Below are 23,361 nucleotides of genomic sequence, written 5' to 3' on the forward strand. Positions count from 1 at the left end.
TATCTGACAAAATGAGCGGTGCGACCAACTTGATTTTCCATGACAATTTTGTTCTTCCACCATATCATCTTAAATTTCCAAATCGACGAAAACTGCATATTTATGTTCAATGGCGGCGCCAGGGGGCATGGGGGGATGCCCCCATTCATTCCCCGAGATTCTCCCCGTAAAACCACACAATTACGAAATTTTTCACTTTTTCCAGCAATTTTGAAAAAATTTGTTGATTTACCCCCCTGAAATTCACTTTGCCCCCCCCCCTCCGAAAATTTCCTGGCGCCTCCACTATTTATATTCTGAAGACGCAAAACGACAACCCTGGCGGAAATTCGTTGCCACACCAGCACGTGGTGTTAAAATCAAGCAATCGTCAGAGCTAAATATATGACAGTACCGCATTATCTTTGTATAATAGTTGCAAAAATGCAGGCACGTTCAATTTAGACTCTCCCCTTCCCCACCCCCATCTTTCAATGTTGGGAGACTGAAATGTAGACATGATGACGATTTTGTCCAAATCAACATTGCAATTCGCTGTCGTAGTGCACGTTAGTAACCATTGGTTACTGCTCCAAGCCTGGGCTCATACACCTGTTCCGAATTTTGATATGCCATAGGCTTTGTGTTGTGATCATTTCGATCAGTGGTTCGTAACAAAGAAAGCGTGATCCAGTTGGCCTAGCAACGGTCATATTGTAACGTGCACTACGACAGCGAATATGGGAGCGGGGAAGGATGTTGGCCAATTAACGCTCAGGTGTGGCAACATTTTTCGCCAAGCTTGTAGTTAGTTACTACTTTCTCAAAATTGTGACTTTGGACCTTATAATATTTCTATACCTTAAAATAACTCAAATTATGCCTCTTTCCACTATGTATTTTAGCTGGATTGAAGTCCTCTATGCAGCAGTGTCATTTAATTTCGTGGTCTAAACATTCAGTCGGAACCTGTTGAAATAAGTAAAACAACTATTCTGAATTATTTTGTTGACGACTCAAAATGCTAAATATAGCCTTATAGCCTACAAAAGAATAACAATTGATCTATTTTATAGAAAAAAGAAAATAAAAGAAAATAATTATCATATGGGTAAAGGAAGAGATACTCTGCACGAAAGGAGGGTCTTTTCAGATGTATTTGGAACTGAATTTGGATTTTGTTTAAATAATCAAAAGCAATGTTTTAATATCTTACTGCTCTAAAATTGGTACTCACAATTATTGCACTGTTATCAATTATTTTAACACAAAGTTCTGGAAAACGTGCGGACCACGTGCGGGCCACCTTGGTAAACTAACGGAACCGGCTTCATCATAGAACCTTATAGCAAAGCCACTGAGCCAAAACTATAACCAAAATATTCCAAAAACCTGAAATTGTCGGGACTATATAGTTGGCATGACAGTAGCGACATGTGGAATAATAGATATCCGTATGTCATACAATCCACTGGTTAGTCCTTCCAATGATATCATTCTTTCGTTTTCCTCTGCATTTTTGTAAAATCATACCGGTCTACGATTTTTGACCACATTGTTAGCATTATTATAAATGATTTTAACACAGAAATTACTAAAAAAAACCACGATGAGCTCAAAATATAGCTGAAATATTTCACAAACCTTTAATAATAGATATCCGTACGTCATACCATCCACTGGTTAGTCCTTCCAATGATACCATTCTTTTGTTTTCCTCTGCATATATGACATTCCATGTATCAGTTCCTGACAATCTATATTCAATCTGAAATCTATCTACCGGACGCTCTATTGGCCAAGACCAACTCACTTGAAGATTTGTATTGGACGCTAATATCGAGCTATCATATATAATAGGATCTGATACACTAGGACCTGAGCAAGAAATAAAAGAGTTAATAAAATTTGGACACAGCCGTCACTATAACTTTATATCATGATCCAGGCAGTAATCCCAAATTTTTGTTGCACGTCAGCGGGGCAGGGCGGTAACCGAAAGGGGCACCCCCTAAAATTGACCCGCTCTCTCCCACCACTAGCTCAAAATCAAGAATACAATATCCGGGGTATTCACCAAATTCTCATACTAGTAACCAGTTGAAACTGATCAATCGTGTCGGGAAGAAACCAGTGTTGGACCGATATTGCGTATAAGCTCGTATGCTGATGTATGGTAGTATATATCAGTCGCAACTTTTCTGGTTGTCAGACTCTTAAATCGAAAAGATTGGTTTTTCAATATTTTGCTGACTGCAATTATGAACAAATCTTTTTAATAATTTACCATAAAATTTGTATTATAACGCAAATTAAAAAAAAAAAAAAATTATTTGATATTAGAAGGACATCCCTCGTATTCAGAATGCAATTCGATATGTCTGATGTGCTCTCATGTCCCAGAAAAATACTGTGCTGATGTTGCTATCTGATGAGCCCTTAATCTGAAGGAGTGGTTTCAATCTTATAGCGATTGTAATTGAAGAACAAATCTTTAAAGATTGAATATTTAGTCGAAATGATTGATTTTTCAATCGTATGCTGACTAAAATTAGGGACAAATCCTTTACAATATTGAAAATATTTTACTATAAAAATTTTTAAATCCAAACATATACAGCGTTAGCCTTTTGGCAATACATTTATGGGAGTATAACACTTAATTGGATGGTGAAATCAGTCTATAAGGGAAGAGCTAGTTCAATTTAAAAAAATTGGACTGACGTTAAAAGATTGAAATATTTCAATCAATTAATTTAAGAGAATACTGATGAGTTGGCAGTTAATGATTACAACAGAATTGAATATGCATTTTATCTGCCGTTTAATGCCGTTTAATATGGGTTTTCCCGTCCAACTTTGGTCGTTCAGTTTAGTAAAAGTGTCATTCCTTTTCGCGCGAAATTGAATGAACGCTTACATTCTCGATTTCAATTTAGCGAATGTGCAATCTATTTCATTTATTACGCATTCAATATTCTAAATAGTGCACCCAATTGTGCACATTGTGCAGCAAATTTCGCAAACTGTGCATCCAAATTCACGTAGCCTTGAATTCAGAGCCTATTTGGAAATACAAATTCATTATGCAAAAACAAAATGGAAAAATGCTCAATCGAATTCGCAAAGTGCAGAATCAAATCCAGAAGTTCTTAAATATTCTACAATGGTTCAAATATGAAAATCCTATTTATCGTGTTTATATTTAAGCATTAGATACATGTATCGTCAACATTGTTCAAACAAGCGCGTTGCTATATTAAAAGTGAAGGAAAAATATAGTTTTAAGTAGTGTTAAAAATTGCCTAATGCATAGGCCTAGTAAAAATGAAATGAATTATAACTAATTATATTATTTAAAAGCATTTTCCCGGTTTAGTTCAGAAACCATAAAGTGATGTATGTCCCTGGTCTCATAGTTCAATCAAGCTCAGTGTAGTTAATCATTTAAAATATATTTGCTTCTTCTTACGATAGGTCTTTTAAATTTTCGTATTTTTAATTGTATAATACCGTATAAGAATAAAAACTGAATGAACACAGTCAAAACAACATCCAGAAATTTTAATTTAAAAATAGCTAAGCATATTTTGCAGTCAACTTGTAAACATATCCTTCACATCACAAACTGTTTAATTAATTCAGGTAGTATGAACGGCTAATCGGGCTTGTAGCAAAAAAGCCACAGTAGCAAATCAGAATTTTATATTAATTTAAAACTTAGAACAAAATAAAGATAAGTCTTCACTCCATCTATTTTTAGAGTTTCAAACAAATTCTAACATTTCTTATGTATTTCTTTATTTTTTGAAAATTACCTAAATTTTTCTACATATTATTTTTTTAGCCTACATGGAGTGTGCTATGGTATCCAAAGTTTCAGGGATGGTGTATAAGCTTAATATCTAAATTCTCTCGCCAGCTTTTTTAAATAAAATGTTTAATTTTTTAGAAAAAAATAATTTTTAAATTTTTGATTTGAAGGAAATTTAGAAACACCTATAACTTAAAATAGAAACACTTAATTAAAAAAGCTGGTGAGAGGCTTTCCTAAATTTGATTACCTTTCATATGATACCTTGTTTGTTGAAATTGGACCTATAGTTAGCTCAAAAAAAATTCTAGAATTTAGGTAATTTAGTGTTTCTAGAAAAAGTCAAGAAAATAAAAAAAAAGTACTAACATTACCAGTAAATATCTTCTTTCTTAAGACTAAAATCTTTGGAAAAAACCACTGTCCTTATTAAGTATCATTTTTGCAATCACATAAATCAAAAACCAGATTTTTGAAATGTTGTAGTGTGTTTTCATACCAATTGTTTTAAAAACGTTTTTATGCCCTTTTCCAAACCCAAAACCCAAAATATAACCCTATTAAACTTTTTTAAACGTTTTGTGTTTTTGGGTAATTAACTGCGACAGCCTCTCCATATATCCTTTTAACATAGCCATTGAGTCAAAACTATAACTCAAAATATTTCACAAACCTGTCGTGGTTGGAGCATCAGTAGTTGGCGTACCAGTTGGTGGGATGACAGTTGAGACATTGTGCCTAGTAGATATGTGGACCTCGTACTTTGAATTCGGTGTTAGATCTTTCAACGTTGCCGTTGTTTCATGTGCCTCGGAATATGTGTCATTCCATATATCAGTTTCATGCAATTTATATTCAATGTGAAAGCCATCTGCCGGTATATTACAAGGCCAAACCACTTGAAGCTCCTTATGGTATACTTCTAACCATGCTTCATATATAATAGTTGGAACTGAGTAGGAAATAAAAGAGCAATAAAATGTCACCTCGAGATTTGGACAGCCACTACTCTAAGGGACCGATCGTTATTTATGGCAGGGGGGGGAATGGGTGTTTTGGCAAAAATATCGACAAAAAATTTCGCGTTCCCCCCTCGCGTCCGCTCAAAATTTTCGCGTTCCCCCTTGTTTTCCCAATTTTCTCCATTTAAAATTTAACAATCCCCCCTCCTGGTTCAACTAAAAATTTCAGGTTCCCCCCCTCAAGACCACAAAAAATTTTGTGTTCCCCCTAAATTTACCCATTCCCCCCTGCCATAAATAACGATCGCTCCCTAACTTTATCATGTTCATTTATGTCCTAGGCATTTATTACCTAATTTATTACCTTAGGTAATAATTATAAATCATAATTCAAAGTTTTTTCAAGGTTAGATTAAAAACAAACACGGCAATAGGCAAATAAACAAAATGTAATAATAAAATACAATAAACATGTAAAGATATGCAATTACTATTTTCTTAGGTATACTGTACATAAATCTAATTTTTTGACACATTTCATGCTTACATCCGTCGCTTGATCGGAAAAGCGATTACCGATCAGACGTCGCCCGCATCAAATCGTTTGGAACGTTTGCTACTTGCGTTTGATCAGCATATTCACTGTGATTTTTCTGTCATTCGCTGTGACTGCTGAATGATAATGCGGCATTTAATAAGAGAAACTCGTGAGACCCTCAGGTTCCATATTGGGATGCATGTACATCCATTGCCTACTCAAAACAAGACCAATAAAGGCGGTCTGCTCAACAAGAACCGTCAAAGATATGTAAGCACTATTTTTTTAAAGTATACTTTACTTTGAATCTTTTTATTTGCTGCATATTTCTGGTGGAAGAAGATGATTGAAGAAGCATCATGTAATAATACATTGAGAGTGAAAGGAAACATCACAGTCGGTTTTGATTTTTTTGCTTCTAATATTCAATGCAGAAGATATCCTTGATCAAAGAAGGTCTTAATAATTATACCTTGCGTTGATGATGCAGAAGTCAAGCCTCCAGTCACCTCTAGAGTAATTGGTGCAGCTGTATTGGTAGCAGTGATAGAGTCAGAATGGGTTACCTCTTCTTCTGTCGTTGATTCAGTAGGATTGATAGGAGTGGTAAATTCAGGCTGTGTTACCTCTTCTCCTGTAGTTGATTCTGTAGGACTCACACGAGTGTTGGATTCAGGCTGTGTTACCTCTTTTTCTGTAGTTGATTCAGCATGACTGAAAGGAGTCGGAGATTCAGGCTTTGTTACCTCTTCTCCTGTTGTTAGATCTGCTGGACTGACAGGAGTGGTTGATTCAGGTTGTATTACCACTTTTCCTGTAGTTGATTCAGCAGGACTGACAGTAATAGTAGAACCACGATGTGTTACATCTCCTCCTGTATATGATTCTGCAGGACTAACAGAAGTGTTAAATTCAGGCTGTGTTATATCTTCTCCTGTAGTTGATTTAGCTGGACTGACAGAAGTGGTAGATTCAGGCTGTGTTACCTCTTCTTCTGTAGTTGATTCAGCAGGAATGTCAGGAGTGGTAGATTCGTGCTGGTTGAGGAGTACAATTACAGGGGTGTATAGAAACTGCAATCACAACACATAAAGAATTATGAGAACAGTGGCAGAATAACAATGTGGTTATAAGTCATATCTTACCATGCATATCTCAAGCCATATTCAGTATTATGATCAGTGGATCATTATTCACAAAATCAAAATCAAACAGATGTTTAAATTACAGCGATCAAGTTTTGAAACAAACACTTTATTCAACGGACCCGCAAGATCGACCTGAGCAGGCATTTGACATCTTATTCACTTGCACTGAAATGTTTGCGAGCTGGGACTGCCAGGTAAACTTTTAAAGGAGTTTGCATGTGAGTTTAGTACCCCCGTTGCTGACATACTTAATGCATCCTTTGCTGAGAGTTATGTTCCCCAAATATGGAAGGATGCCACTATTGTGCCTATTCCTAAAGAAATGCCAGCAACAAGTGTTAATCTCCCTAACTGCTCTTCTGGCTAAGGTCAGTGAAAGTTTTGTATCCAGGTGGATAGTTGAGGATATTTCCAGCTCAATTGATCGTAATCAGTATGGGAGCATTAAAGGATCCTCAACTACTCACTGTATGATAGAACTTCTCGATGTGCTCTACAAGGGTACTGATAAAGATAACACAGTCGGTACGTTGGTGGTGACGGACTTCTCCAAGGCTTTCGACTGCGTCGACCACACCCTGGCCATACAAAAGCTGTATAACCTTGGTGTTAGAAGTGAGCTCATCCCATGGATTGCCAATTTCCTCACATCCCGGCGTCATAGAGTGCAATATCAATCTGCACCATCTGAGTGAAATGCCAAAGCTTGCAGCTTCAAGTATGTCGACGACCTGAGCCTTGCGGAAGTCCGTCCTGCCAACCAGCCTTCTCAGATAGATGTGGATGTCCAGAACCTGGATGATTGGGCCAACATGAACCACCTCAAGCTTAATCCCTCCAAATGTAAGGTTATGCAAATCTGCTTTAAAAGGCAGTCTCCCAACCCACCTGATCTTGTTATTGCTGGAAAAAAGCTTGAGTTGGTGAATGAAACCAAGATTCTAGGCCTTACTGTTCAGTCAGACCTATGCTGAGACTTACAAGTCAACAGTATGATTTCTAAAAGCAGTCGCAGAATTTACATGCTGAGCAGACTGACGCGTTTTGGAGTACCCGTGGAGGACCTTGTTTCTGTGTACGTGGGATATGTCCGTCCCACTGTTGAGTATGCTTCGCCTGTATGGCACGGCAGTATCACCATCCAGCAAACTCAACGGATTGAAAAAAAAAAAAAAGGGCCTGCCGCATCATTCTTGGTTCAACATATACCTCGTACACAGATGCATTGTCCCTCACGGGTCTCCAATCGCTTGAAGAAAGGCGTCATCACCTTTGCTGTCAATTTGCAAAAAATTGTACCACCTCTGAGAAATATACTCACCTGTTCCCTTTCAACAAGAGTTCCGATGGTATGTGTCTTAGAAGATCCAGCACTTACCATGTCCCAAGGTACAGGACCAATAGATATGGTAACAGTCCCATTCCTTACCTCACAAGGCTTCTTAACCATCAGTGATCAGTGTTTAAAATTTGTCTTGATCTTCTGATCTTATCTTGTTTTTCTGATGTGTGTTGACTAAGTTTCTTTACTGTGAGGTGGGGGTGGGGGGGGGGGTTGTGGTTGTCCATTAGTGTTTTTCATTGACGGTGTGTTTTAATCATGATTATGTAGCAGCATTTTTATCAAGTTGTATCATATTTGATTTTTTTTATTACAATTTGGCTGGTCCAATCTATGTGCAATATCTTGTTTTTCATTGAATGAAGTTCTTAATGCCTGTGTTTATTTATGTGTGAGGGCTGATAATCTGGATGTGAGAGTATATGAGCATTGTGTGTAGAAATACGATGGGTTGTGCGGAAATGTGAGAGGTGTGTATGGGGGTGAGTCTATGTATGCACATGAGAGAGTTTATATTTGGAGAGTTTGCAGGGCTGTGTAGATATAATTGAGTTTTGTCAATTTTGATTTATAATTCAATGTAAATTTAATATGTGTTTGATGTATTCAAGTGCTTCAGTAAGTGCAATTAATTTCTTTTAATAATCTTATTGTGTTTTTCAATGTAATTTTGTATGTTTTTTATGTCATTATAATTGTAATATTTCATGTAATTTGGCCTCCGGGCCACGAATTGAAATAAATTTAATCTGAATCTGAATCTCTAGTTCGGACTGGGTTACTTTTTGTCATGTAGTTGATTCAACAAGACTGACAGGAGTAGGAGATTAAGGATATGTTACCCTTTCAGGACTGACAGGAGTGGTAGATTTAAGCTGTGTTACCTCTCTTCTTGTAGTTAATTTAGTAGAACTGACAGGAGTGGTAGATTTAAGCTGTGTTACCTCTCTTCTTGTAGTTGATTCAGCAGGACTGACAGGATTGGTAGATTTAGGCCGTGTTAACTCTTCGACTCCTGTAGTTGATTTAGTTGGACTGACAGGAGTGGCAGATTCAGGCCGTGTTACCTCTTCTCCTGTAGTTGATTCATCAGGACTGATAGGAGTGGTGATTTGTGACAGAGTGGTCAGTGTCTTTGTGATAGACCCAATGGCTGTCGCGAAACACAAATGTAGGTACGTTTTTGAAAGTTGATCATTACGCAAGAATTTGAATATTTACATATGAATATTTAATATTTACATATGACATGGATTTGAATCTCTTGAAAGAACATACAAGTCTCAGCAAACAAAAAACGTTTTCGCCATCATTCGCAGAAAGTTAGAAAACGTTGCCAGGAAACGTTAATGTCGGGTTATGTAAACGAAGAGCTTATGTAAAGGGTATAACATTCCAACATAATGTTATTAAATTGTTGACAAAATATTTGCCAAATTATGTTTACAAAAACATTTTACAATAACATTTTGACAAAATGTTGTTGTAGTGTGTTTTCATAAAAACGTTTTCATGGCCTTTTTATATATAACCCGACATTTAATGTTATTAAAACTATTTTACCAAAAACAAAACCTTATATAATTTTGTTACGTACAGGGCGATTCAGCAGGAGTGGTAAGAGTTGTTAGTTGTGTCATAGTTGTCAGAATTTCTGTTGTTGATCCATTTCCTGCCAATAAAAAACAAATACAAGGTAGATTATTGATTTGGATAATAACCTAGAAGAAATGCAAACCCATGAAGTAGGTTTTGAATGTTTTTTGAACATTCAGAACTCATTATAGGCCTATAGATTTTGATTTCTTCTAGGTTTTTGAAAGAACTTAAAAAGTCCCACCATCCAAGTTTACTGATACACGTTATCTAGTTTAACATCAAGATTTATATTGAGTCTTGTTCTTTAAAAAAATGTATATGGTCGTGAAACTGAGTGTGTTGAGGCCGTTGATTTTTTAAATGACGTCACTACCAAACTCGAGGTGAACCAGTATTTGGTGTTTTTACATTGTGGACACGTGAGAAACGTACGTGTTGATTGTTTACATCTCAGACCCAAATATCGATTAGGTGACGTCATCAGAAAAAGGTCTATACTCTCCTGAACGCGTTCATGGAACCTTTTGGCGGCTGCGTTCAAAGCGTAAGCTCCGTTACTATGGATATCGCGCAGTCACCCCGCGTCAGGCGCTCAATTTCGAACAGATTTTGAACATGACGAAATTTAATAACTAGAACAACTGTAAGTTTTTAAATCAGAAATTAAACTGATGACCCCCTTTTTGACCATGTAAAACATTGAAATACTCAAAAAATATCTTAAAATTCTACATCCTTAAACAATTACATCTTAAATAGTCCAAAGTTTGATCAACAAAAGTCGTTTTTAAGGAAATTTACAATTTTTAGGAAAACTTGTTTACGTACGCCAGACAAATGACAAATACAAAATTCTGTCAAACAACCGGGGTAAACAACACAAGAAAAACCTGAATTTTGTCCTGAATATTTACTCATAGACGGTATGTAATACCTTATTTTGTTCCTGACAAAATTATTTACACAATATTATAAGATCTCTGTACAACTTCTAGCAGAATAGTGAAATTTTGAAGCCAAATTCACACGCACGACATGACAAATTTTCTCTGCCGTATTTTCAACACTCGACCTCTCGGACGACCGGACTGGTCATCAAATACAAATATTTACAAAAATATACCTTGTGCAGAGCCATGCAATCATTTTAAAATGTATAATATCTATCAAAAACTACCACGAACACGTGAGCATCGTGACTTTTCTCTAATATGAATTTGACAAAAGCTGAATTCGGCCATTGACAACACACGGGAGGTAAGCTTAAAAACAGGCCAAAAATCTGAAATCGCATTTTGGCTCTCCGTTTCACTACCCCCTCTTCGAGACTATTTCGTCCCGAAATGTAAAATGTATATAATTATTTAACTTAATTACAATTTAAAAAAAAATTAGAGCATTTCTTTCACAAAACTTCAGCAGTAACATAGGTAAATTCACTCAACCATTGTTTGGTGACAGGCTGACAATAACATTGTCGTGACCTCGTGACCTCAAAAAGTTTTCCAAAATTTGATTGGCTATTCGGCAGATTTACAACTATACATTATAAAAGCAACTCTATTTCACATGTAAATTATATTATTATGTTTACAAGTTTTATACAAATCTTTCACAGTATCTTCAAACTCCTCCCCCCCCCCCCATTTCCTGAAATTCTGAAAAGTGACGTGAACTGAGACATTTGGGTTAACACATGTATTTTTAACATGTTTTTTTAAATTCAATATGTACCCAAAACGTCAATATTAAAGTAGCTTACTTACTTTTAGATAATTCTGTGATGTTAAATGTAGGCGGAGGGTATGTACAATTGCAGGGGCGTGTAGAAGCAGCTGCAATTATAACACATAAGAAATTATATGAGTTTTTTTATATATTTTTTAGTATAACTAAAGCGGCCAGTTCAGTTGAATTCCATACACACCACATGGAAGACATGACTTTAATCTCCCACACAGGGAGTATAGATTTCAAATGGGTCACCCACTGTGGTAAACCCCCAAGTAAAACTCACACAATCTGTGTGGGAGATTAATGATATTTTGTTTTTATACATAATACCTCCTGCAGAATGTGGAATAATAATTGTTATTATCAATGTTTTATTAATATATTCAAAATGTTTTGTCAATATTTTTTTAAAATGTTTTTAAACTTAATTTTGTAGTTCAGCCTCAGGTCTGTAATGTGATGAAATTAATTAATAAATAGGATATAGTTACGATGCCATTTTATAGAATCATACTTTTGCTATAACAGAAACAGGTCTGGATCTCGTCTTCTAAGTTATTATATTGAAAGAACATAAAAGTTGCCTGGTAACAAAAACCATGAAAAATGAAAATACAATTATTCTCTTTAGGTATTATACTTGAAATATTTTTACCTCGTGAATATTTCTGAAAGAAACTGATTGAAGAAATAGGACAGCATGAATTGTGCTACATACCAGGGTCTATGTACATACATGGTGATTCACTTGGAGTGTTCATTGTTTCTGTTGGCGAGTCATTGTCTGTCGATAAAAACAAACAAAAGGTAGATTATTTCCCCTGCCCAGGCAGGTTGTTTGCTTGATAATATCATTATTCATTAAAATGACGTGTCGTGCATTTTTCATAAACACGTAACTTTTGTGGAATAAGTTATTTTCAATGTTTTATTGATATAATTCAAAAGGCTTTAGATGTTTACCCGTGTAATTCAGTCTCAATTAAAACAGTACCGTTACAGTTCCGGTCAAACAAAATTACTTTCTTACATGTTGTAGTTGTGTATAGACCAGTTGAAAACATACTTGTCACTTCTAAGGTTGTAATTTCAGCAGGACTGATAGGAGTGGTAGATTCATGTGTTATTTCTTCATCTGATGATTCAGTAAGGCTGACAAGGGTGGTAGAGTCATCCTGTGTTACCGTGGTTCCTCCTGTGGATTTACTTTCACTGAGTGGAGTATTATATGTTGGCTGGGTCCCTTCATCTTCTGTTGTTAATACGGTTTGGGTATCTGGATGAGATATAGGACTCCGCAGTGTAGCACCTGTGAAATTAAGAAAAAAAATATACACATTGAGAACAAGGGAACTCCAATAGTAAAGTGACATGCATATGCGGCTGCAATCTTCAACACGGGAGTCTTTCTGGGGCAAAATTGTCTGGGGGAATGCTAAAGAATGGAAGAGTGGGCTTCGTGGGCAGATGCTAAAGAATGAGGCCATTTGGGGATAAAAACTGATTCTTCCCGGGGCAGATGATGTACCAAGTAGAAGTTTTTAAATGTCTTGAAAGCAAAAGCAAAAATTTGCCTCTTGGGGTAAAAAGGAAAAAAATTGGCTGGGGAAGGACTTCAACATGAATGAACAATATGGGGTCTCTGGAGGCAAATGGGGGAAACAGCAGTCTTTGGGATATCATATAATGCATATCTTAGTCCCCCCCGGGTGGTTGGTGAAATCCAGTGATATATATGTAGCCAAACCGGTTCATGGTTAAAATCGCATGTTTATACAAGGGAGAGGGGAATTTTTACCTGGGGAAGTATAGCCGTGTCATATATACATTTTGATGTCAACAGTCAAAGTGATGTCATAATAGAGAACAGTACAGGGCGCTATGGGTTTGGGATTTTATTTTCCTACATTAGTGGAACCAATTTTTTTTTTTTTTTTGCATCCTTAAATCTGAAATGATAAGGATTTGATTGGTTTAATTTTTTCTATGCTCCCTGTAGTTTCCACGACCACAATAAGTCAAAGGTCATATTGGAGCCAAAAATTCAAAATAGTCCTGTCATGTTGTAATGTATATATCTCAAATTGTTCCTCTCATCACAGGGAATAAAAAAAGTCGATTGTGATATTTTGCGACTGTGCTTAGTTTAGGAGTTAAGGTCGAATAGGTCAAATGTCAATAATTTCATACATAGGTCAAAATTAAAAAATGGTCCGATTTCACCGAGACTGGTCTCCCCTTAAAGCCATATTGTAACATTTCCTGGGAACATTTCTATAAAAATAGATTAGTATTCTTTTTCATAAAATGTTAGCTTTTAATGTCAGATATTTTCCCTTTTAAATTTGGGCCGAACAAGTGAGGTAAAGCAAAGAAAATTAGAATTTACTACCAGCGCCAATGTGTGTTAGTCCTGTGGTCGTAATACGGTACGATCCTTTGATGTGTGTGTACGTACTGTGTTATGAACATCGCATACGTGTTCGAGTAATATTTTCATCGTAAACATAAACCATCTTATTAAGACGATTTATTCAAAATCTCTGATTTAGACAAAACTACGGCACCTGATTTTTGCAGCGTATCTTTATTTAAGTACATTACACCCGACATTACAATCATGTAAAAACCAGAATATAAAACAATAATGAGGGCCTCCTCCTCAGCAAATGTTACGATATGGCTTTAACATACGATATCGCAAACATAATTCTTTAATACTTAATACTGAACTTGAACTTGAACTTAATTCACAATTTTAATGCATTTTTGTATTGTCATGTCACCCTTCAGAGTTCATGCAGCCAAAGTTTAATAAAACAAAGTACAAGCATAACATTTTGACCCATGATTTTATCCGATTCTGTGGTTATACGTTTCTCAAATAAATTATTTTCCTATTTGGTTTGCTCAGAGGAGTAATCTAAAAGAAATTTCGATTGAATCATTACATTTTGAATATTTTGGCTTCTGTACATGAGATATTTCACATCATTTGCTTATTTACTCTTAGCCTTGTTCAAGGCCTTCTAAGATTTCCTCCCTGCTTGAACTATTTTCGGGCTCGCGAAGTCAGTGAGCAGGTGAGGGCCACAGATTACGGCTATTAATGACTGTGCGTATGCTGAAAATCTACGACTAAGCCCAAGTTCGATCTTCCATTGGTATGATATCATAGTGGTGTTATATGCAGGATTTTGCGGCTGGTATTTTATTACTGAATAGAGAAAAACCGACAGACACGTGCGTAGTTAGTCATCAGATCATTGGTACCAAAAATAATGGTGTACGTGTAAAGTGGTTGACAAAGCGTTTAAAGCGAACAAAAGAAACGTAAAGCGGAAGCGTGTAGCCTAATATTAAACCAAAAATACTTCATTGTTGTGTAATGATTATTAACATTCCTCAAAACCACAATATGAGGCCAGTACTTCTACTTCCTTCATATTTGGATTGCTTAGGGGTTGCACCCCCAATGGCAATCCAAATAAAATGGTCCACTGCGGTAAAAACGTTGGGAATTAGACCTTTTTTGTAGGAAAATTCACAAAAGGTCCACTTGAAATTGAAACGGTCCATTTTTGAACCTACACCTCCCAATTCTGGAAGGAAGTCTGTCTACAATATACTGTTGCAGTATTGCTATGATCTACGGAAAGCCATATCGGATATGTTGAAGGATGATGTGGAACAGTGAAAAATTGTATGTATGGTGATGAAGACGTTGAATGATGAAAATAAAATGTTGTATAATGAAGAATCCACGGACGTCATATCCGAAATTGCTTTCCGTAAAACGTTGTATGATGAAACACCTTTGATTTCATGAAGAATGATGAATGGTCACGTTGTGCGTCGACGTACGATGTGGATTGTGGCGACGTATAACGAAGAGTGAAAGTGACGCACGACGTGGAAATTAGTGTCGTGCGATGTGAGAAGCTTCTCCGCATGATGATGAAGAGTGTACGTACGACGTGGAAAAAATCAACGCATGATGAGAAAACGATGTTCGTATGACGATACTTCACTCCACGTCGTACATCAGAAAGCCATATGTTGAAGAATGATGTGAGACATGAAAAATTGTATGTATGATGATGAAGACGCTGAATGATGAAAAGAAAGCCAAAAAGCATTAATCGTGTGCGTTATGAAAATGTTTTAGTTGATTATGGCCACCCTGTTTGACATGAGAAGTGTGCTTAGGGGTGGTGCAATAATCATATATGCCGGAGTGTGCCCCCACCCCATGGTTAATTGGGGTGGGGGTTGTGGCGGCACATTTTTTTTTTCATTTTGGGAATTCAACACCACCCCGTATGTTGTGAGGTGGTTGTTTGACTCCCTGCTATTTTAATCGATCGCCTATTTTCTTTTTTTATCAAGCATGATTTCTTTATTTTATTCTATAGCCTAATTATTTCTTAACTTTAGTAAGGGACTGTGCAATAATTATTAGCCCTTCCCCGTTAAAATTTCAAAATGATGTGCCAAAAATTGCCCCCCCCACATTCAAGTCAAAACTCGCCCCATGTTGTCTCATCCACATCAAATTTGTCCTTCTACATAAACTGGTCAAAAATAAAAAATGCTTCAAAGATCTTATGTTTAAAGTCTTCCCTCCCTCTGTTCAAGTCAAAACTCGCCCCATGTTGTCTCGTCCACATCAAATTTGTCCAGGCTACATAAACTTATCAAAAATGGAAAGTGCTTCAGAGATCTTATGTTTAACGTCTCCCCCCCTTTGTTAAAGTCAAAACTCGCCCCATGTTGTCTCGTCCACATCAAATTTTTCCTCCTACATAAACTTACCAAAAGGAAAAATGCATGAAAGATCTTATGTTTAACCCTCCCCTTACTTAAAATTAGTGATGGCGAATCTTAGCGATAGCGAACCTTGTTTAAATTAGAGATAGCGCGCGGGACTCATTTAAAATAAGAGATAGCGAACCTTATTAGTGATATCGAACCTTAGAAATATATAGCGAACCTTATTCCGAATTAGTGATATCGAACCTTAGGTATAACGGACCTTTTTGTATTATAGTGATAGCGAACCTTAGAGATAGCGAACCTTGGAGATAGCGGTCCTTATGGATAGCAACCGTCGCTGCCTCCTTGCCGACTTGAAAAGGCCAGGAAGTTGACATGGTGAGATAAATTATTATCATCTCGCCATGTAGAACCCCGGGTGGGGTTCCCCCGGAAAGACCATCCCCTTTTTCTTAATTTCGCAGCTCCGAAAGACCCCCTATATTTGACCAAAATAGAGCTCCAAAAAACCCATGATTTTGATAATTTCAGCTCCAAAATTGACCCCAAAATTGCTCATTCCTCATTTTCTGGGTTTTTTTTTTTCAAGCGATTTTCAACCAGAAAGCCAAGAAAGACCCTTGATTTTGACTGTTTGCAGCTCCAAAGGTCCCCATTTTACTTGTTCGCAGCTCCAAAAGACACCCTTTTACCGGTACGCCACCAGCTCCCGAAGACCACACCTCAAAATTCCGAGGGAACATACCCATCAATTTTTTTTTATTTGTCCAGGCTCCCTCCCCCACCCCACCCCACCCCACGAATAAAACAAATTAGCATTTGTTAACCATTACATGTTAACGGCAAGCAGGAAGATGCGATCATGCGAAGTGAACCATTTTAAACATCTTACAACTTTACTGCACACTTACAATTACTGCATTTCAGTATTTGAGTAGTACTTAGTCTTTATTACCAGTCGTTTAGCACCGAATTTAATAATTGTTCTCTATTATCAATATCATGTGTATTTGGAATGTTCAGATATGGAAGAACTATTACGACGGAATGTTAGTGATATACGTAACTATATGCAGGGATGACTCCTACGTATGGAAATTTAAAGTTGTGCAAGTAGGCCTATGAAATAAAAAGGATAAACACTATTAGTATGCACGTAGGCCTATACGAAATGTATGTACAATAATTAAAAAGCTATATTGTGTTGTATGGGCCCAACGAAGACGTACCTCCCTCTTTGCATGCTTTTGGTTCTTCGATTCACCATGATTCTATAGAGTCAGTGGCGGATCCAGGGGGTGCAAACTGCCCCGACAACTATCAAAGGACATGATAGAAAAAGAACATTAAGGGGCATCGGGATATCCCTGGGTTATCCCCCACCCCCACCGCGGTCTTGGGCTTTGCCGCCAGTTGCCCCTCATTGGGCTCCCCCAGTTGCCTGCACTCTATCAAATAAGGGCGGCACGAAGGAGATCGGGGTATCTGCAGTGGCGCCGGCGCCAGGAATTTTTCGGGGAGGGCATTGGGGGCAAAGGTGGAAATTTTCCTAATTTGGGGTTTTTATTGGGGGAAACAGGGGGCAAGAATAATTTCTGACTGGGGGTATTTGCCCGCCATGACCCCCCCGTGGGTATTTGTCCCTCATTTATGGACTTTGCCGTCTGTGTCCCCATTTAAATAGGGGCAACACGAATGGGTATTTGTATAGTCTTGACATGCGTGAGGAAAAGTTTCCATTTTTGAGGGAAAGAATATGCACAATATTCGACATGTTTGTTACCTCGAACATTGGTTTTCCCTTCGGTTGGCCGCCATAAGTTTATCCCCCATCACTGACAATTGTTCCTCCCCCAACAGTGGGATGCTGGCCGCCCTGATATAAGATTTTTAGCCCATTTTTGACTATTTTCGTCAAAGTTTTTCCCCTAAAAGTTGGTTTACCCCCCCCTTGTTCCCTCTTTGCCCACCCGCTGAAAAAGTGCTGGCTACGCCACTGCAGGAGGGGTACCTACCAGTGGCGTAGCGTCATAGGAGCCTGGGGGCTCGTGCCCCCCCCAATCGACTACAAATTTTAGAAAATCCCATAAGAAAATGGCCAAAAACGGCTTGTGCCCCCCCAATCAGACCCGGTGTCCCTCAATTATGGTCCGTGCCCCTACCCCCAAATCGGATGACCCATGCTATGCTACTGATACCGACCCTTCATCACCGCCACCTCATGTGCATGTCTGTGAGTACACAGCTGCCTTAAATACCCCCAAAATTGCCCATTCCTCACATTTCTGGTCTTTTCCAGAAACCAAGAAAGACCCTTGATTTTTACCGTTCGCATCTCCGACAGACCCCCCCTTTTTTTTCGGTACGCCGTCAGCTCCCAAAGACCCACCACCTCAAAATGGATGATGTGACGTGGGGGGGGGGACTTTTTTGAATTTTTCTGTTGATGGACATTTCAAGCAGACAGGAACATGGGTCAAGATCGGGCCCAATTCACTAGACTTTCGCGATTCGTCTTTCTTGCGCCATGTGAGATAGTGATCATATTCTGAACCCGGGGAGGGGGCTGCTGGGGGCACATCAAAAATTTTGGTGGGTATGTTCCCCCGGAATTTTGAGGTGGTGGGTCTTTGGGAACTGACGGCGTACCGGTAAAGGGGGTCCTTTGGAGCTGCGAAGCGGGCTGCGAACAAGTAAAATGGGGACTTTAGTCTAAATCAAGGTATTTCTTAGCTTTTTTGTTGAAATTCGCCTGAAAAAACCAGACATACGACGAATGAGCAATTTTGGGGTCTTTTAGAGCTGAAATGATCAAAATCAAGGGTCTTTCAGAGCTCTATTTTAGTCAAATATATAGGGGGTCTTTCAGAGCTGCGAAATCCAAAAAGGTGGTTCTTTCCGGGGTAACATACCCGCATGGTCATTTGTGTTAAGTGCCCCCCCCCCTCCCCCGAGTCTGAATTGGGCATAGTCTGGTAACTTGGAAAAAACAGGGGAAGTGATTTGAGGGGAAGTAATTTAAGTGAGTGACTAGCTAGACTTTCGCGATTCGTCTTTCTTGCGCCATGTAAGATAGTGATCATAGTCTGAACCTGGGGGGCTGCGGGGGGAGCATCAAAAATGTTGGTGGGTATGTTCCCCCGTAATTTTGAGGTGGTGGGTCTTTGGGAGCTGACGGCGTACCGGTAAAAGGGGTCTTTTGGAGCTGCGAAGCGGGTTGCGAACAAGTAAAATGGGGTCTTTTGAAGCTGCGAACCGTCTAAATCAAGGTCTTTCTTTTTTTTAAAATTGAAAATCGCCTGAAAAGAAAACCAGACATTCGACGAATGAACAATTTTGGGGTCTTTTAGAGCTCTATTTTAGTCAAATATAGGGTGTCTTTCAGAGCTGCGAAATCCAAAAAGGGGGTTCTTTCCGGGGGAACATACTCGCATGGTCATTTGCGTTAAGTGCCCCTCCCCGAGTCTGAACTGTCAACTGAGTATAGTCTGGTAACTTTGAAAAAAACAGGGGAAGTGATTTGAAGGGAAGTAATTTAAGTGAGTGTAATGGAAAGGGAAGGAATGAGAGAAAGGGGAAGAAATTGGAATATAATGAAGAAGAAAAGAGAAGGAAGGGAAACTTAAGGACGAGAAGGGGAAGTAATTTAGGGGGAAGGCAGTGGCGTGCGCAGCACATTCAAAGTGGCGGGGCTGGCCAGGTTGTTCAGTTCCCCCGAATGGAGTCTGGTTAGGGGTAGTCCGACGAATAGGACCTGTTTTTTTCTCAGTTACCAACTATCACTGCTCAGGCTCTGATTGCTCAAGAAAGATTGACCGCGAAAGTCCAGTGACCGCGCGTTTTTCGGGCGGCGCGGTCACTGGACTTTCGCGATTCGTCTTTCTTGCGCCATAGATATGAGATAGTGGTCATAGTCTGAGCTGAACATTGTCTGGTAAATAAGAAAAAAAAGTCCTACACGTCGGACTAGTTAGGGGTTATGACGTAGCCCGCACTGCTAGCGGCTTGCCGCGAAGCCCCTCACGGGTGGGGTCCAGGGGAAGCTCTGGGGTTTTAGCATTTTAAAAGGCCAAGGAATCCTATTTTGAGGGGGTAAATTCATAAATACTTTCTCAGAGATTTTTCCTTCCACGGGACCTTCCAATCTCCCCCGAATGACAGATTTCACCCGAATGACCAGCAAAAGTGGGGAGGGGCTGTGCAACCCCCTGCCCCCCCCCTTTGCGCACGCCACTGCGGGAAGGAATGAAAGAAAGGGGGAAGAAATTGTAGAATGTAAAGATTTCCCAGATGGGAATTCCCATGTAATATTGCGAGAACAAGGAATGGAAAATCCCAGTGTCATCTTTGGGGGGTGTGTGGATAATATCTGGAATAGCTCATTGGGTTCCCAAAAATCTGGCATGTGCAAAGGGTGAGGATTTTTTGGCAGGCCGAGAAGCTCCGAGAAGGTCCGAATGCAATTTTGGCACACTATTTGGAAATCTTACCCCGGCTCATAATTATTGTACAGCCCGTATTAACTTGTTAGAAAATTACAGACTGTAACAGTTTGTGAAAACTTCTTTATTTTTAATAAGCTAAAATATCAGGCAATTGAAGATACCAGATATTTTCCTCTCATCATCACTTGAGATATCGAGCTATACCAATGAAACTTGTGATGATGCTAATGCATGTTCTCTTGAGCACCAGAAAGTCAGACACAATAATACACAAGGTCGTACAGGTCAAGTTTACCCAGTTTCTGTATAGGACCATTGTGGGATTACATCATTTTGAAGGTCTATGGTCCTAACATGTTTAATAGTGTTACATAATAGTAAAGGACACCATAAATTATGTTTTCAGCATAAACATGATACGGGACGCACCATAGATTCTGGGGGCATGTGAGTTTGGGTCAGGCCAAATTTTTTCAATTTTAATTTATACCAGGCCTAGTATACAGAGTTGGGTGGGAGAACTTTTTACTCATCAGTGAGGCGCAGTTCTTTTTTCGTCTCACTAGTGGGCAAAGTTTTCTTTTTTCTCCAAAAAACTCCCATGCCCCCCCCCTTAGTGGAAATCAAATGGTGTGCGTTTTAGGCCGCTACTTCCATCTAGAATCTCTGCAGGCATACCCACGTTAAAGCAATAATTTACGAGACAGGGGTAAAAGACAAAATGCAGAAATGACAAAAACAACAGAAAATTGAGCCTCTCCTTATGATCACAAAACCTTCTTAACGTGCATTTTTAAGAAACAAAATTGACATTCAGTAGACTAAACCCCTCTCGACTAACGATTGGGATTACTCCGTTTTGTGAAAATACTATTAAATGACTAGCAAAATAAAATATAAATCAGATTGAGCGCGAATATTATATTAATTTCATTTTACTGAAAAATGGTATTATAAGTAGCGGCAAACAATAAACATCAATTAGGTATCTGCCAATTTTTATGCAATTTAACTACAAGTAAGGGCCAAAATTGAGTGTAAATGACACAAATTTCAGCTTAAAGAAAATTTTAATTGAAACAGTTTTGTAGGGAAACAGCACGCCGTACTTTGTAGTACTTTGTTACTCATCAGTGAGGCGCAGTTCTTTTTTCGTCTCACTAGTGGGTGAAGTTTTTTTCTCCAAAAACTCCCATGCCCCCCCCTTCAGTAGAAATCAAATGGTGTGCTCCTAAAAAAAGTATCCCTCGTGCGTACCACTGGAACATATTGGATGTATGCGTATTAGGCCTATCTACTCCCTTCTAGAATCTGTTAAGGGGGTACTACACCCCTGGCAAATTTTGTGCCTATTTTTGCATTTTTCTTAAAAATTATAGCAGATTGGTGACAAATAAGATATGTATATTATAGGACTACAACTACTGCACTGAAAATTCAGCAACTCAAGGCAGAAATGACAGAAACAACCGAAAATTGAGCCTCCCCTTATGATCACAAAACCTTCCTAAAGTGTTTCTTTTCTAGGCTAGAAAGCATCTCAACTGGAAGTTGTTTCAACATCTTACTAGTTCATAAAATACTCTGAGTACGTATAGGCTATTTAAGAAACAAAAAATCGACATTCAGTAGACTAACCCCTCTCGACTAATGATTGGGATTACTCCGTTTTGTGAGTGCAAACAATAAACTGAAATAGGTATCTGCCTATTTTTATGCAATTTAATTACAATTAAGGGCCAAAATTGAGTGTAAATGACACAAATTTCAGCTTAAAGAAAATTTTAATTGTAACAGGTTTATAGGGAAATAGCACGCCGTACTTTGTAATAATGAAACATGCTTTCTGAAATTACTATTTAACGATACTTGAGTGTACGATACGATGATGGTGAAGTGTACGATGCATGATGCACATTGCATGTTTTTTTCAAATGTATGTATGATGATTGATGAAGATGAACGATGTGGACTTTTCGCCACGCATAACGAACTTGAAGTACTTGATCATGTTGTATGAGGAAGCTGTGCAGGTGGATGTCCGATGAGAAAAATCGGTGATGCACGATGTGGATTTTCGCCACGCATGACGAACGTGTGGCGTGTGTATGATGATGTGAAAGCGTTCGACACTACGTCGTGCGTAACACTGTTCATCGTACACCTTCATCATCAGACATACAATAATACGGAAAGCCATATCGGATATTGTTGTATGATGATGAAATTTTGCACACAAGTCTATGGAGATTTACATCATCATACAACATTTGTGTTGTACGATGAAAAATGTGTTGTATGATGATGAAATTTGGAAAACTACGCACGACGTGAAAAAAATGTTGCACGATGATTTCACACTCTTCGTCAAATTTTCATTGGCTCATCATTATTGTATGTCTGATGATGAAGGTGTACGATGAACAGTGTTACGCACGACGTAGTGTCGAACGCTTTCACATCATCATACACACGCCACACGTTCGTCATGCGTGGCGAAAATCCACATCGTGCATCACCGATTTTTCTCATCGGACATCCACCTGCACAGCTTCCTCATACAACATGATCAAGTACTTCAAGTTCGTTATGCGTGGCGAAAAGTCCACATCGTTCATCTTCATCATACATACATTTGAAAAAACATGCAATGTGCATCATGCATCGTACACTTCACCATCATCGTATCGTACACTCAAGTATCGTTAAATAGTAATTTCAGAAAGCATGTTTCACATATTACAAAGTACGGCGTGCTATTTCCCTATAAACCTGTTACAATTAAAATTTTCTTTAAGCTGAAATTTGTGTCATTTACACTCAATTTTGGCTCTTAATTGTAACTAAATTGCATAAAAATGGGCAGATACCTATTTCAGTTTATTGTTTGCACTCACAAAACGGAGTAATCCCAATCATTAGTCGAGAGGGGTTAGTCTACTGAATGTCAATTTTTTGTTTCTTAAATAGCCTATACGTACTCAGAGTATTTTATGAACTAGTAATTAAGATGTTGAAACAACT

At 38.3% G+C, this 23,361-nt stretch overlaps 1 protein-coding gene across 1 annotated transcript in view; it reads right to left on the reverse strand.

The window, feature by feature from the left end:
* Positions 1–377: 377 nt before the first annotated feature.
* LOC140160050 (uncharacterized) overlaps positions 378–23,361 on the reverse strand; it is a 39,997-nt gene continuing 17,013 nt past the window's right edge. Inside the window, exons 2-10 of the mRNA XM_072183321.1 lie at positions 12,147–12,425; positions 11,835–11,900; positions 11,149–11,217; positions 9,381–9,455; positions 8,728–8,936; positions 5,766–6,366; positions 4,467–4,745; positions 1,624–1,857; positions 378–948 (exon numbers count right to left, since the gene is read on the reverse strand). Of these exons, the coding sequence (XP_072039422.1) occupies positions 938–948; positions 1,624–1,857; positions 4,467–4,745; positions 5,766–6,366; positions 8,728–8,936; positions 9,381–9,455; positions 11,149–11,217; positions 11,835–11,900; positions 12,147–12,425 (1,823 nt within the window). The 3' untranslated portion in view covers positions 378–937. The remainder of the gene's footprint in view (positions 949–1,623; positions 1,858–4,466; positions 4,746–5,765; positions 6,367–8,727; positions 8,937–9,380; positions 9,456–11,148; positions 11,218–11,834; positions 11,901–12,146; positions 12,426–23,361) is intronic.

Source organism: Amphiura filiformis, chromosome 1, assembly GCF_039555335.1.
Source record: "Amphiura filiformis chromosome 1, Afil_fr2py, whole genome shotgun sequence".
Taxonomy (NCBI): domain Eukaryota; kingdom Metazoa; phylum Echinodermata; class Ophiuroidea; order Amphilepidida; family Amphiuridae; genus Amphiura; species Amphiura filiformis.